This window comes from Oncorhynchus masou, chromosome 5 (genome assembly GCF_036934945.1).
Source record: "Oncorhynchus masou masou isolate Uvic2021 chromosome 5, UVic_Omas_1.1, whole genome shotgun sequence".
Classification (NCBI taxonomy): Eukaryota; Metazoa; Chordata; class Actinopteri; order Salmoniformes; family Salmonidae; genus Oncorhynchus; species Oncorhynchus masou.
Genome location: NC_088216.1, coordinates 1878743 through 1892693, shown reverse-complemented (window position 1 = coordinate 1892693; position 13951 = coordinate 1878743). Strand labels below are relative to the sequence as shown.

Sequence of the window (13951 nt, the reverse complement as noted above, 5' to 3'; positions counted from 1 at the left end):
TCTTTGGAGGGAGTTGAAAGTCCGTGTTGCCCAGCAACAGCCCCAAAACATCACTGCTCTAGAGGAGATCTGCATGGAGGAATGGGCCAAAATACCAGCAACAGTGTGTGAAAACCTTGTGAAGACTTACAGAAACTCTTTGACCTCTGTCATTGCCAACAAAGGGTATATAACAAAGTATTGAGATAAACTTTTGTTATTGACCAAATACTTATTTTCCACCATAATTTGCAAATTACATTCATTAAAAATCCTTCAATGTGATTTTCTGGATTTCTTTTTCTCATTTTGTCTGTCGTAGTTGAAGTGTACCTATGATGAAAATTACAGGCCTCTCCCACCTTTTTAAGTGGGAGAACTTGCACAATTGGTGGATGACTAAATACTTTTTTGAGAGAAACCTTCCCCTCACACGAGTAAGAAGCGAGGGCCAGCCGACTAGAGCATACAGGTTGCGGCAGTGGGTAGTATATGGGGCTTTGGTGACAAAACGGATGGCACTGTGATAGACAGCATCCAATTTTCTGAGTGTTGGAGGCTATTTTGTAAATGACATCGCCGAAGTCAAGGATAGGTAGGATAGTCAGTTTTACGAGGGTATGTTTGGCAGCATGAGTGAAGGAGGCTTTATAGCGAAATAGGAAGCCCGTTTCTAGATTTAATTTTGGATTGGAGATGTTTAATATGAGTCTGGAAGGAGAGTTTAAAGTCTAGCCAGACACCTAGGTACTTATAATTGTCCACATATTCTAGCTCAGAACCGTCCAGAGTAGTGATGCTCGTCAGGTGTGGGCACTGATCGTTTGAAGAGCATGTATTTAGTTTTACTAGCATTTAACAGCAGTTGAAGGCCACGGAAGGAGTGTTGTATGGCAGTGAAGCTCGTCTGGAGGTTAGTTAACACAGTATCCAAAGAGGGGCCAGAAGTATAGAGAATGATGTCGTTTGCGTAGAGGTGGATCAGAGAATCGCCCGCAGCAAGAGCGTCATCATCTCTCCCTTTTCAACTTCCTCCATCTTTCTCTGTCTACAGAGCTCTTTTCTCCTCTCCTCCCTCGTTTAGTTTTCTCAAAGTAATTGCTGACTTATGCTGTTCTATCCCCTCCCCCCACACACACACACACACACACACACACACACACACACACACACACACACACACACACACACACACACACACACACACACACACACACACAGTTTCTAAACTGGGACCGACCACAAAGGTCGGATAGAATTTCTGCGGAAAAATGTGTTCAGTGGTGGAGACAGAGAAAAGGGCAGAGACACAAACAGAGAAAAGGGGAGAGAGGGAGGGAGAGAAAGGGGGGCAAGGGAGAGCAGATGGAAAACACATGATGCAGGGTGGAGGAGGGGAGGAAAGAGGAGGAGGGGAAGAGGAGGAGAAGGAGGAAAGAGGAGGAGAAGGAGGAGGAGGAGGGGAGGAAAGAGGAGGAGGGGAATAGGAGGAGGAGGAAAGAGGAGGAGGGGAAGAGGAGGAGGAGGAGGAAAGTGGAGGAGGAGGAGGAGGAGGAGGAAAGAGGAGGAGGAGGAGGAAAGAGGAGGAGAAGGAGGAGAAGGAGGAGGAAAGTGGAAGAGGAGGAGGAGGAGGAGGAAAGAGGAGGAGGGGAAGAGGAGGAGGAGGAAAAAGGAGGAGGGGAAGGGGAGGAGGAGGAGGAAAGAGGAGCTGGGGAAGAGGAGGAGGAGGAGGAAAGAGGAGCTGGGGAGGAGGAGGGGAAGATAAGGAGGAAGAGGCGGAAAGAGGAGCTGGAGAAGGGGAGGAGGAGGAAAGAGGAGCTGGGGAAGAGGAGGAGGAGGAGGAAAGGGGAGCTGGGAAGGGGAAGAGGAGGAAAGAGGAAGAGAAGGAGGAGGAAAGAGGAGGAGGGAAGAGGAGAAAAGGAGGACGGGAGGAAGAGGGGATGAAAGAGGTGGAGGGGAGGAAGAGGGGGAGATGAAGAGTAGGAGGGGAGAACGAAGAGGAGGAGGGGAGGACCAAGAGGAGGAGGGGAGGACCAAGAGGAGGAGGGGAAAGAGGAGGTGGGGAAGGGGAGGAAGGGAAGGGGAGCATGACAAGAGGAAGAGGGGAAGACAGGGAGAAGGAGAGGAAGGGAGGAAGGAAGAGGAGGAGGAGAAGAGGAAGAGGAGGAGAAGGGGAGGAGGAGAAGAGGAGGAGGAGGGGAAGGGGAGGAAGACAAGAGGGGGAGGGGAAGAGAGGGAGAAGGAGAGGAAGGGATAAGGAAGAGGAGGAAGGGAAGGGGAGGAGGAGGATGACAAGAGGAGGGAGGAAGAGGTCTTCAATCTGTAGAAGAAGATAAGAGAGGAGACTCTAATCTGACCCTGTCTGAGGAGACTAATCTGACCCTGTCTGAGGAGACTAATCTGACCCTGTCTGAGGAGACTAATCTGACCCTGTCTGAGGAGACTAATCTGACCCTGTCTGAGGAGACTAATCTGACCCTGTCTGAGGAGACTAATCTGACCCTGTCTGAGGAGACTAATCTGACCCTGTCTGAGGAGACTAATCTGACCCTGTCTGAGGAGACTAATCTGACCCTGTCTGAGGAGACTAATCTGACCCTGTCTGAGGAGACTAATCTGACCCTGTCTGAGGAGACAAATCTGACCCTGTCTGAGGAGACTAATCTGACCCTGTCTGAGGAGACTCTAATCTGACCCTGTCTGAGGAGACTCTAATCTGACCCTGTCTGAGGAGACTAATCTGACCCTGTCTGAGGAGACTCTAATCTGACCCTGTCTGAGGAGACTCTAATCTGACCCTGTCTGAGGAGACTAATCTGACCCTGTCTGAGGAGACTAATCTGACCCTGTCTGAGCCCCTAATACTCCCACCCCTCCCAGCTGTGAGAGACAGTGATGTCACCGGAGGAACGTGGAATGGGTTTCTCTAAATGAAAACATTCCTCTCCTCTTTCCTGTCCTGTTCCAGAGGAAGCATCACACCCCAGACACCGCTAGAGGTCATAAGGTCACAGGACAGACACCGCTAGAGGTCATAAGATCACACCCCAGACACCGCTAGAGGTCATAAGGTCACAGGACAGACACCGCTAGACGTCATAAGGTCACAGGACAGAAACTGCTAGAGGTTGGTAGCTGTGTCATTTAGGTGCTCATAGAAGTTACAGACACCGCTAGAGGTCATAAGATCACACCCCAGACACCGCTAGAGGTCATAAGGTCACAGGACAGACACCGCTAGAGGTTGGTAGCTGTGTCATTTAGGTGCTCATAGAAGTTACAGACACCGCTAGAGGTTGGTAGCTGTGTCATTTAGGTGCTCATAGAAGTTACAGACACCGCTAGAGGTTGGTAGCTGTGTCATTTAGGTGCTCATAGAAGTTACAGACACCGCTAGAGGTTGGTAGCTGTGTCATTTAGGTGCTCATAGAAGTTACAGACACCGCTAGAGGTTGGTAGCTGTGTCATTTAGGTGCTCATAGAAGTTACAGACACCGCTAGAGGTTGGCAGCTGTGTCATTTAGGTGCTCATAGAAGTTACAGACACCGCTAGAGGTTGGTAGCTGTGTCATTTAGGTGCTCATAGAAGTTGAAATAAGAAACACTACTGGAAATTCCGGTATTGTGTTTGTTTGGATGTTCTTGTTCCTTAGTTATGAGCTGTTTGAAGAGATGAGGTCAATTCTGTTTAGGTCAACCATTATAGATATCACCTCATTCTAGTTCTGCGTGTCCTACTTTGCCTGGTGGATGTTCTAGAAAGGTTCTACAGGTCTCTAGTTCTAGGTTGTTGTTGTTCTTCCCTGATAAGTTTCTAGTAAGGTTAAACTAGTAAGGTTGTGTTGATCCTATCATCCCTAGTAAGGTTCTAGTAAGGTTCCACTAAGGTTGTGTTGGTCCTATCTTTCCTGGTAAGGTTCTAGTAAGGTTGTGGTGGTCCTATCTTCCCTTGTATGGTTCTAGTAAGGTTCCACTAAGGTTGTGTTGGTCCTATCTTTCCTGGTAAGGTCCTAGTAAGGTTGTGTTTTGCTCCTATCATCCCTGGTATGGTTCTAGTAAGGTTCCACTAAGGTTGTGTTGGTCCTATCTTGTCTGGTAAGGTTCTAGTACGGTTAAACTAGTTAGGTTGTGTTGGTCCTAATCATCCCTAGTAAGGTTCTTGTAAGGTTCCACTAAGGTTGTGTAGCTCCTATCTTCCCTGGTATGGTTCTAGTAAGGTTCCACTAAGGTTGTGTTGGTCCTATCTTTCCTGGTAAGGTTCTAGTAAGGTTGTGTTGGTCCTATCTTCCCTGGTATGGTTCTAGTAAGGTTCCACTAAGGTTGTGCTCGTCCTATCTTGCCTGGTAAGGTTCTAGTAAGGTTCCACTAAGGTTGTGTTGTCCTATCTTGCCTGGTAAGGTTCTAGTAAGGTTCCACTAAGGTTGTGTTGTCCTATCTTGCCTGGTAAGGTTCTAGTAAGGTTACACTAAGGTCGTGTTGGTCCTATCTTGCCTGGTAAGGTTCTAGTATGTCCTGCCGTACATACCTACACGTACGCTACGGTCACAAGACGCAAGCCTCCTAATTGTCCCTAGAATTTCTAAGCAAACAGCTGGAGGCAGGGTTTTCTCCATTTTTATGGAACGGTCTGCCTACCCATGTCAGAGACGCAAACTCGGTCTCAACCTTTAAGTCTTTACTGAAGACTCATCTCTTCAGTGGGTCATGTGATTGAGTGTAGTCTGGCCCAGGAGTGGGAAGGTGAACGGAAAGGCTCTGGAGCAACGAACTGCCCTTGCTGTCTCTGCCTGGCCGGTTCCCCTCTTTCCACTGGGATTCTCTGCCTCTAACCCTATTACAGGGGCTGAGTCACTGGCTTACTGGGGCTCTCTCATGCCGTCCCTTGAAGGGGTGCGTCACCTGAGTGGGTTTATTCACTGATGTGGTCATCCTGTCTGGGTTGACGCCCCCCCTTGGGTTGTGCCATGGCGGAGATCTTTGTGGGCTATACTCAACCTTGTCTCAGGATGGTAAGTTAGTGGTTGAAGATATCCCTCTAGTGGTGTGGGGGCTGTGCATTGGCAAAGTGGGTGGGGTTATATCCTTCCTGTTTGGCCCTGTCCGGGAGTGTCCTCGGATGGGGCCATAGTGTCTCCTGACCCCTCCTGTCTCAGCCTCCAGTATTTATGCTGCAGTAGTTTATGTGTCGGGGGTAGTTTATGTGTCAGTTTGTTATATCTGGAGTACTTCTCCTGTCCAATTCGGTGTCCTTTGTGAATCTAAGTGTGCGTTCCCTAATTCTCTCCTTCTCTCTCTCTTTCTCTCTCTCGGAGGACCTGAGCCCTAGGACCATGCCCCAGGACTACCTGACTTGATGACTCCTTGCTGTCCCCAGTCCACCTGGCCGTGCTGCTGCTCCAGTTTCAACTGTTCTGCCTTATTATGATTCGACCATGCTGGTCATTTATGAACATTTGAACATCTTGGCCATGTTCTGTTATAATCTCCACCCGGCACAGCAAGAAGAGGACTGCCCCCCCATAAGCTCTCTCTAATTATCTTTCTTTCTCTCTCTCGGAGGACCTGAGCCCTAGGACCATGCCCCAGGACTACCTGACATGATGACTCCTTGCTGTCCCCAGTCCACCTGGCCATGCTGCTGCTCCAGTTTCAACTGTTCTGCCTTATTATTATTCGACCATGCTGGTCATTTCTGAACATTTGAACATCTTGGCCATGTTCTGTTATAATCTCCGCCCGGCACAGCCAGAAGAGGACTGGCCACCCCACATAGCCTGGTTCCTCTCCAGGTTTCTTCCTAGGTTCTGGCCTTTCTAGGGAGCTTTTCCTAGCCACCGTGCTTCTACACCTGCATTGCTTGCTGTTTGGGGTTTTAGGCTGGGTTTCTGTACAGCACTTTGAAATATCAGCTGATGTACGAAGGGCTATATAAACACATTTGATTTTGATTTGATTTGATTAGTAAGGTTGTGTTACTCCTATTTTCCCTGGTATGGTTCTAGTAAGGTTCCAATAAGGTTGTGTTGGTCCTATCTTCCCTGGTAAGGTTCTAGTAAGGTTCCACTAAGGTTGTGTTGGTCCTATCTTGCCTGGTAAGGTTCTAGTAAGGTTAAACTAATAAGGTTGTGTTGGTCCTATCTTGCCTGGTAAGGTTCTAGTATGTCCTGCCGTATATACCTACACGTACGCTACGGTCACAAGACTCAGGCCTCCTAATTGCCTGGTAAGGTTCTAGTAAGGTTGTGTTGGTCCTACCTTGCCTGGTGGAGACGTTCCTCTCGTTGCCGGCGGTGAGAACCACCTGAGGGTGACTCTGCTCCAGAGAGAACATCTCATCCTTCCCCAAGCGGCTGTTCTTCCCGCTCTTCATGGTCCCGCTCGGGCCCGACGGCGCCAGGTAGCGCCCGGAACAATCCCTGAACGCCACCTTGCCGGAGCGGAACTCCAGCGTGTATCCGGTGGTCTTGTCCGGCGTGGCCTCCAGGCTGCCGTCGTTCTTCAGGAAGCGATTGTCAGACGTCTGCAGGTGGTAGCGTTGGTCCAGGAACACCAGGGTGACCAGGGAGTCCACCCCCCACGGGAAGTCACGGTCTATAGAGACCTCAGAGTGGTCGGGGTTAGAGGTCAGGTGGGCATAACGCTTCCTGGCCAGGCTGAACAGGTTCACCTGGGGGGGAGGGGTTAGAGGTCAGGTGGGCATAACGCTTCCTGGCCAGGCTGAACAGGTTCACCTGGGGGGGAGGGGTTAGAGGTCAGGTGGGCATAACGCTTCCTGGCCAGGCTGAACAGGTTCACCTGGGGGGGAGGGGTTAGAGGTCAGGTGGGCATAACGCTTCCTGGCCAGGCTGAACAGGTTCACCTGGGGGAGGGGTTAGAGGTCAGGTGGGCATAACGCTTCCTGGCCAGGCTGAACAGGTTCACCTGGGGGGGAGGGGTTAGAGGTCAGGTGGGCATAACGCTTCCTGGCTAGGCTGAACAGGTTCACCTGGGGGGGAGGGGTTAGAGGTCAGGTGGGCATAACGCTTCCTGGCCAGGCTGAACAGGTTCACCTGGGGGGGAGGGGTTAGAGGTCAGGTGGGCATAACGCTTCCTGGCCAGGCTGAACAGGTTCACCTGGGGGGGAGGGGTTAGAGGTCAGGTGGGCATAACGCTTCCTGGCCAGGCTGAACAGGTTCACCTGGGGGGGAGGGGTTAGAGGTCAGGTGGGCATAACGCTTCCTGGCCAGGCTGAACAGGTTCACCTGGGGGGAGGTTTGGAGGCAGGATGATGTATGTGTGTGTGTGTGTGTGTGTGTGTGTGTGTGTGTGTGTGTGTGTGTGTGTGTGTGTGTGTGTGTGTGTGTGTGTGTGTGTGTGTGTGTGTGTGTGTGTGTGTGCATTAGTTACCTGGGGATGCATGGCCAGGTGGACACACCACTTCTCTGCTGCTGATACTGTCTGGAACACACACACACACATCCTGTTTACACACACACATACTGTTTATACACACATCCAAGACACTTCATTTAGTATGTCCTGTGTGGCTCAGTCGGTAGAGCATGGCGCTTGCAACGCCAAGCGTCGTGGGTTCGATTCCCGCTGGGGCCACCCATATGTAAAAGTAGTGGCCCCAGCCGACTTGTAAGTCGCTTTGGACAAAAGCGTCTGCTAAATGGGATATATTATTATATTATTATTATATATATAGTATGTTACAGTTTCGTATTGGTATGTAATTCATTCGTGACCATTATCCATTTCATATGATACTGTATGTTACGAAATACAACTCCTATGATACTGTATGTTACGAATTACAACTCATATCAAATCAAATCAAATTTATTTATATAGCCCTTCGTACATCAGCTGATATCTCAAAGTGCTGAACAGAAACTGAGTCTACAACCCCAAACAGCAAGCAATGCAGGTGTAGAAGCACGGTGGCTAGGATAAACTCCCTAGAAAGGCCAGAACCTAGGAAGAAACCTAGAGAGGAACCAGGCTATGTGGGGTGGCCAGTCCTCTTCTGGCTGTGCCGGGCGGAGATTATAACAGAACATGGCCAAGATGTTCAAATGTTCAGAAATGACCAGCATGGTCGAATAATAATAAGGCAGAACAGTTGAAACTGGAGCAGCAGCATGGCCAGGTGGGTTCGGGTTAGGGTTAAGGTTAGGGGAAGGGTTAAGGTTAGGGGTAGGGTTAAGGATAGGGTTAGGGTTAAGGTTAAGGTTATGGTTAGGGTTAAGGTTAGGGTTAAGGTTAGGGTTAGGGTTAAGGTTAGGGTTAGGGTTCGTAAGGTAAAAATTCTCAAGTTGTCCATGATGAGATTCCAACACATAACCTTTGGGTTTCTTGCTAGATGTTTATACACCCACACATACACCCCGACCACACATACACCCTGACCACACATACACCCTGACCACACATACACCCCGACACATACACCCCGACCACACATACACCCTGACCACACATACACCCCGACACATACACCCCGACCACACATACACCCTGACCACACATACACCCCGACCACACATAAACCCCGACTACACATACACCCTGACCACACATACACCCTGACCACACATACACCCCGACCACACATACACCCTGACCACACATACACCCGTACAACACATACACCCTGACCACACATACACCCTGACCACACATACACCCCGACCACACATACACCCGACCACACATACACCCTGACCACACATACACCCTGACCACACATACACCCCCGACCACACATACACCCAGACCAAACACCCCGACCACACATACACCCTGACCACACATACACCCGTACAACACATACACCCCGACCACACATTCACCCTGACCACACATTCACCCTGACCACACATACACCCTGACCACACATACACCCCGACACATACACCCCGACCACACATACACCCCGACTACACATACACCCTGACCACACATACACCCCGACCACACATACACCCACGACCACACATAACACCCTGACCACACATACACCCTGACCACACATACACCCTGACCACACATACACCCTGACCACACATACACCCAGACCACACATACACCCAGACCACACATACACCCCGACCACACATACACCCCGACCACACATACACCCTGACCACACATACACCCGTACAACACATACACCCCGACCACACATTCACCCTGACCACACATACACCCTAACCACACATACACCCGTACAACACATACAACCCGACCACACATACACCCAGACCAAACACCCCGACCACACATACACCCTGACCACACACCACGACCACACATACACCCCGACCACACATACACCCTGACCACACATACACCCTGACCACACATTCCCCCCGACCACACATACACCCTGACCAAACATACACCCCGACCACACATACACCCGACCACACATACACCCTGACCACACATACACCCTGACCACAAATACACCCCGACCACACATACACCCTGACCACACATACACCCGTACAACACATACACCCTGATCACACATACACCCTGACCACACATACACCCGTACAACACATACACCCTGACCACACATACACCCTGACCACACATACACCCCGACCACACATACACCCTGACCACACATACACCCGTACAACACATACACCCTGACCACACATACACCCTGACCACACATACACCCCGACCACACATACACCCGACCACACATACACCCTGACCACACATACACCCTGACCACACATACACCCCCGACCACACATACACCCAGACCAAACACCCCGACCACACATACACCCTGACCACACATACACCCGTACAACACATACACCCCGACCACACATTCACCCTGACCACACATTCACCCTGACCACACATACACCCTGACCACACATACACCCCGACACATACACCCCGACCACACATACACCCCGACTACACATACACCCTGACCACACATACACCCCGACCACACATACACCCACGACCACACATAACACCCTGACCACACATACACCCTGACCACACATACACCCTGACCACACATACACCCTGACCACACATACACCCAGACCACACATACACCCAGACCACACATACACCCCGACCACACATACACCCCGACCACACATACACCCTGACCACACATACACCCGTACAACACATACACCCCGACCACACATTCACCCTGACCACACATACACCCTAACCACACATACACCCGTACAACACATACAACCCGACCACACATACACCCAGACCAAACACCCCGACCACACATACACCCTGACCACACACCACGACCACACATACACCCCGACCACACATACACCCTGACCACACATACACCCTGACCACACATTCCCCCCGACCACACATACACCCTGACCACACATACACCCCGACCACACATACACCCGACCACACATACACCCTGACCACACATACACCCTGACCACACATACACCCCCGACCACACATACACCCAGACCAAACACCCCGACCACACATACACCCTGACCACACATACACCCGTACAACACATACACCCCGACCACACATTCACCCTGACCACACATACACCCTGACCACACATTCCCCCCGACCACACATACACCCTGACCACACATACACCCTGACCACACATTCCCCCCGACCACACATACACCCCGACCACACATACACCCTGACCACACATACACCCCGACCACACATTCACCCCGACCACACATACACCCTGACCACACATACACCCGTACAACACATACACCCTGACACACATACACCCTGACCACACATACACCCGTACCACATACACCCTGACCACACATACACCCGACCACACATACACCCTGACCACACATACACCCTGACCACACATACACCCGTACAACACCCGACCACACACCCCTGACCACACATACACCACACATACACCCTGACCACACATACACCCCGACCACACATACACCCTGACCACACATACACCCTGACCACACATACACCCTGACCACACATACACCCTGACCACACATACACCCCGACCACACACCACACATACACCCTGACCACACATACACCCCGACAACACATACACCCTGACCACACATACACCCTGACCACACATACACCCAGACCAACACACACCCTGACCACACATACACCCTGACCACACATACACCCGTACAACACATACACCCCGACCACACATAACACCCTGACCACACATACACCCTGACCACACATACACCCCGACCACACATACACCCTGACCACACATACACCCTGACCACACATACACCCCATACACCCGACCACACATACACCCCGACCACACATACACCCTGACCACACATACACCCAGACCACACATACACCCCGACCACACATACACCCCCTGACCACACATACACCCTGACCACACATACACCCTGACCACACATACACCCCGACCACACATACACCCAGACCACACATACACCCCGACCACACATACACCCCGACCACACATACACCCTGACCACACATACACCCACCCCGACCACACATACACCCTGACCACACATACACCCCGACCCACTACACCCGACCACACATACACCCTGACCACACATACACCCTGACACCCGACACATACACCCCCACCACACATACACCCTGACCACACATACACCCTGACCACACATACACCCTGACCACACATACACGCCGACCACACATACACCCCGACCACACATTCACCCCGACCACACACACCCTGACCACACATACACCCTGACCACACATACACCCCCACACATACACCCTGACCACACATACACCCTGACCACACATACACCCTGACCACACATACACCCTGACCACACATACACCATACACCCCGACCACACATACACCCCGACCACACATACACCCTGACACACATACACCCTGACCACACATACACCCCGACCACACATACCCCGACCACACATACACCCAGACCACACATACACCCCGACCACACATACACCCCGACCACACATACACCCCGACCACACATACACCCCGACCACACATACACCTCGACCACACATACACCCCGACCACACATACACCCTGACCACACATACACCTGACCATACATACACCCCGACCAAACACCCCGACCACACATACACCCTGACCACACATACACCCCGACCACACATACACCCCGACCACACATACACCCCGACCACACATACACCCCGACCACACATACACCCTGACCACACATACACCAAGACCACACATACACCCTGAACACACATACACCCTGAACACACATACACGTCGACCAACCAACCCCTTTCTGTCTTGTAACATAATATAAAATGTCCTCGATTTACGTTTACAATGTTACGTCTAGTCGATGATGCCAGGATGCGGACACACAACTCCGACATCAACCCCCAATACCTGAGCGAAGCAGCTGATCCGGTCTTCGCTGCCTCCCAGGTACCTCCCGAAGGGCTCAGAGAGCAGCGACCAGCGGCCGTCATCATGCGCTGTTAACACGAACCTGCAGTCTTTACCTCGACACTCGCTCTCCCCGGTAACGTTCCCGTCTTTATCCGTACCCAGATACCGTCCGAGGTGTGACCGGAGGAACACCACGCTGCCGCTCGAGTCTCCCGCCGTGTCACCGGTGTTCTGCTCCAACGTCCACATCTGTTTCTTCTTCAGACTCGGCGCGGAGGCGTTGATTTTAAAACCGAACGTTTCAGCCGTTAGATATTTATTCCCCGCGTTAATCAGCCCGAGTTGGATCTGCAGCACGTCGCCGCCGCCGGTACAACAGCCATTAGAAGACATGATCCTTACCGAACCGTCCGTTCTGACCGGGGACCAGAGAGAGAGAGAGAGAGAAAGAGTTGCTGTGTGCGTGTGTGAGGAGGCTCCGGTAAATGTAGTGCGTGGATTGAAATAAAGGAGGTTCTTTGTGCTGTGTGACGGGGCTGTAGAGTTGGCGCGCCGCTGGCTCTGTCCCCTGACTACAGACAGACTCCGTGCTGCAGGGGATGGGATACAGGCGAGGAGGATGGGCGAGGGAACTGCAGAACACACACACACACACACACACACACACACACACACACACACACACACACACACACACACACACACACACACACACACACACACACACACACACACGTCACACACACACCACTTGCATGCAAATATCAACCTGGCCCATCACTATGAATAGACAGTTACAAGTCGTTTATCTGGTAATCATTATTACATCTCTCAGGTTACAGATATGGATGGACAGAGAGACAGATAGACAGAGAGAGAGAGACAGACACACACAGACAGAGAGAGAGACACAGAGAGAGAGAGAGAGAGAGAGAGAGAGACATACACAGACAGAGAGAGAGAGAGACAGACACAGAGAGAGAGACAGACAGAGAGAGAGAGAGAGAGAGAGAGACAGACACAGAGAGAGAGAGACACAGACACAGAGAGAGAGAGGCAGACAGAGAGAGAGAGAGAGAGACAGACACAGAGAGAGAGAGACACAGACACAGAGAGAGAGAGACAGAGAGAAAGAGAGACAGCGAGAGAGAGAGAGAGAGAGAGACAGAAATCTGAGAGAGAGAGACAGAGAGAGAGAGAGGTGGGGGGGCTAAATAGGGTAGATAGACTATAGATACAGTAGCCTAGAGAGAGAGAGAGAGGGGGAGGCAGCCAGACAGAGATATTGTGTAGATATAGAGATACCTTTTGTATTTTAACCATTTGTACATCGTTACAACACTGTATATATAGAAAATATGACATGTGAAATGTCTTTATTGTTTTGAAACTTCTGTATCTGTAATGTTTACTGTTACATTTAATTGTTTATTTCACTTTTATATATTATCTAACTCACTTGCTTTTGCAATGTTAACATATGCTTCCCATGCCAATAAAAGCCCCTTGAATTGAATTGACTTGAGATAGATGT

At 50.9% G+C, this 13951-nt stretch overlaps 1 protein-coding gene across 1 annotated transcript in view; it reads right to left on the bottom strand.

Annotated features, from left to right (window-relative positions):
* LOC135530864 (fascin-like) overlaps positions 1-13000 on the bottom strand; it is a 34244-nt gene extending 21244 nt beyond the window's left edge. Inside the window, exons 1-3 of the mRNA XM_064959037.1 lie at positions 12415-13000; positions 7366-7416; positions 6235-6646 (exon numbers count right to left, since the gene is read on the bottom strand). Coding sequence (XP_064815109.1) covers positions 6235-6646; positions 7366-7416; positions 12415-12810 — 859 coding nt within the window. The 5' untranslated portion in view covers positions 12811-13000. The remainder of the gene's footprint in view (positions 1-6234; positions 6647-7365; positions 7417-12414) is intronic.
* Positions 13001-13951: the final 951 nt, after the last annotated feature.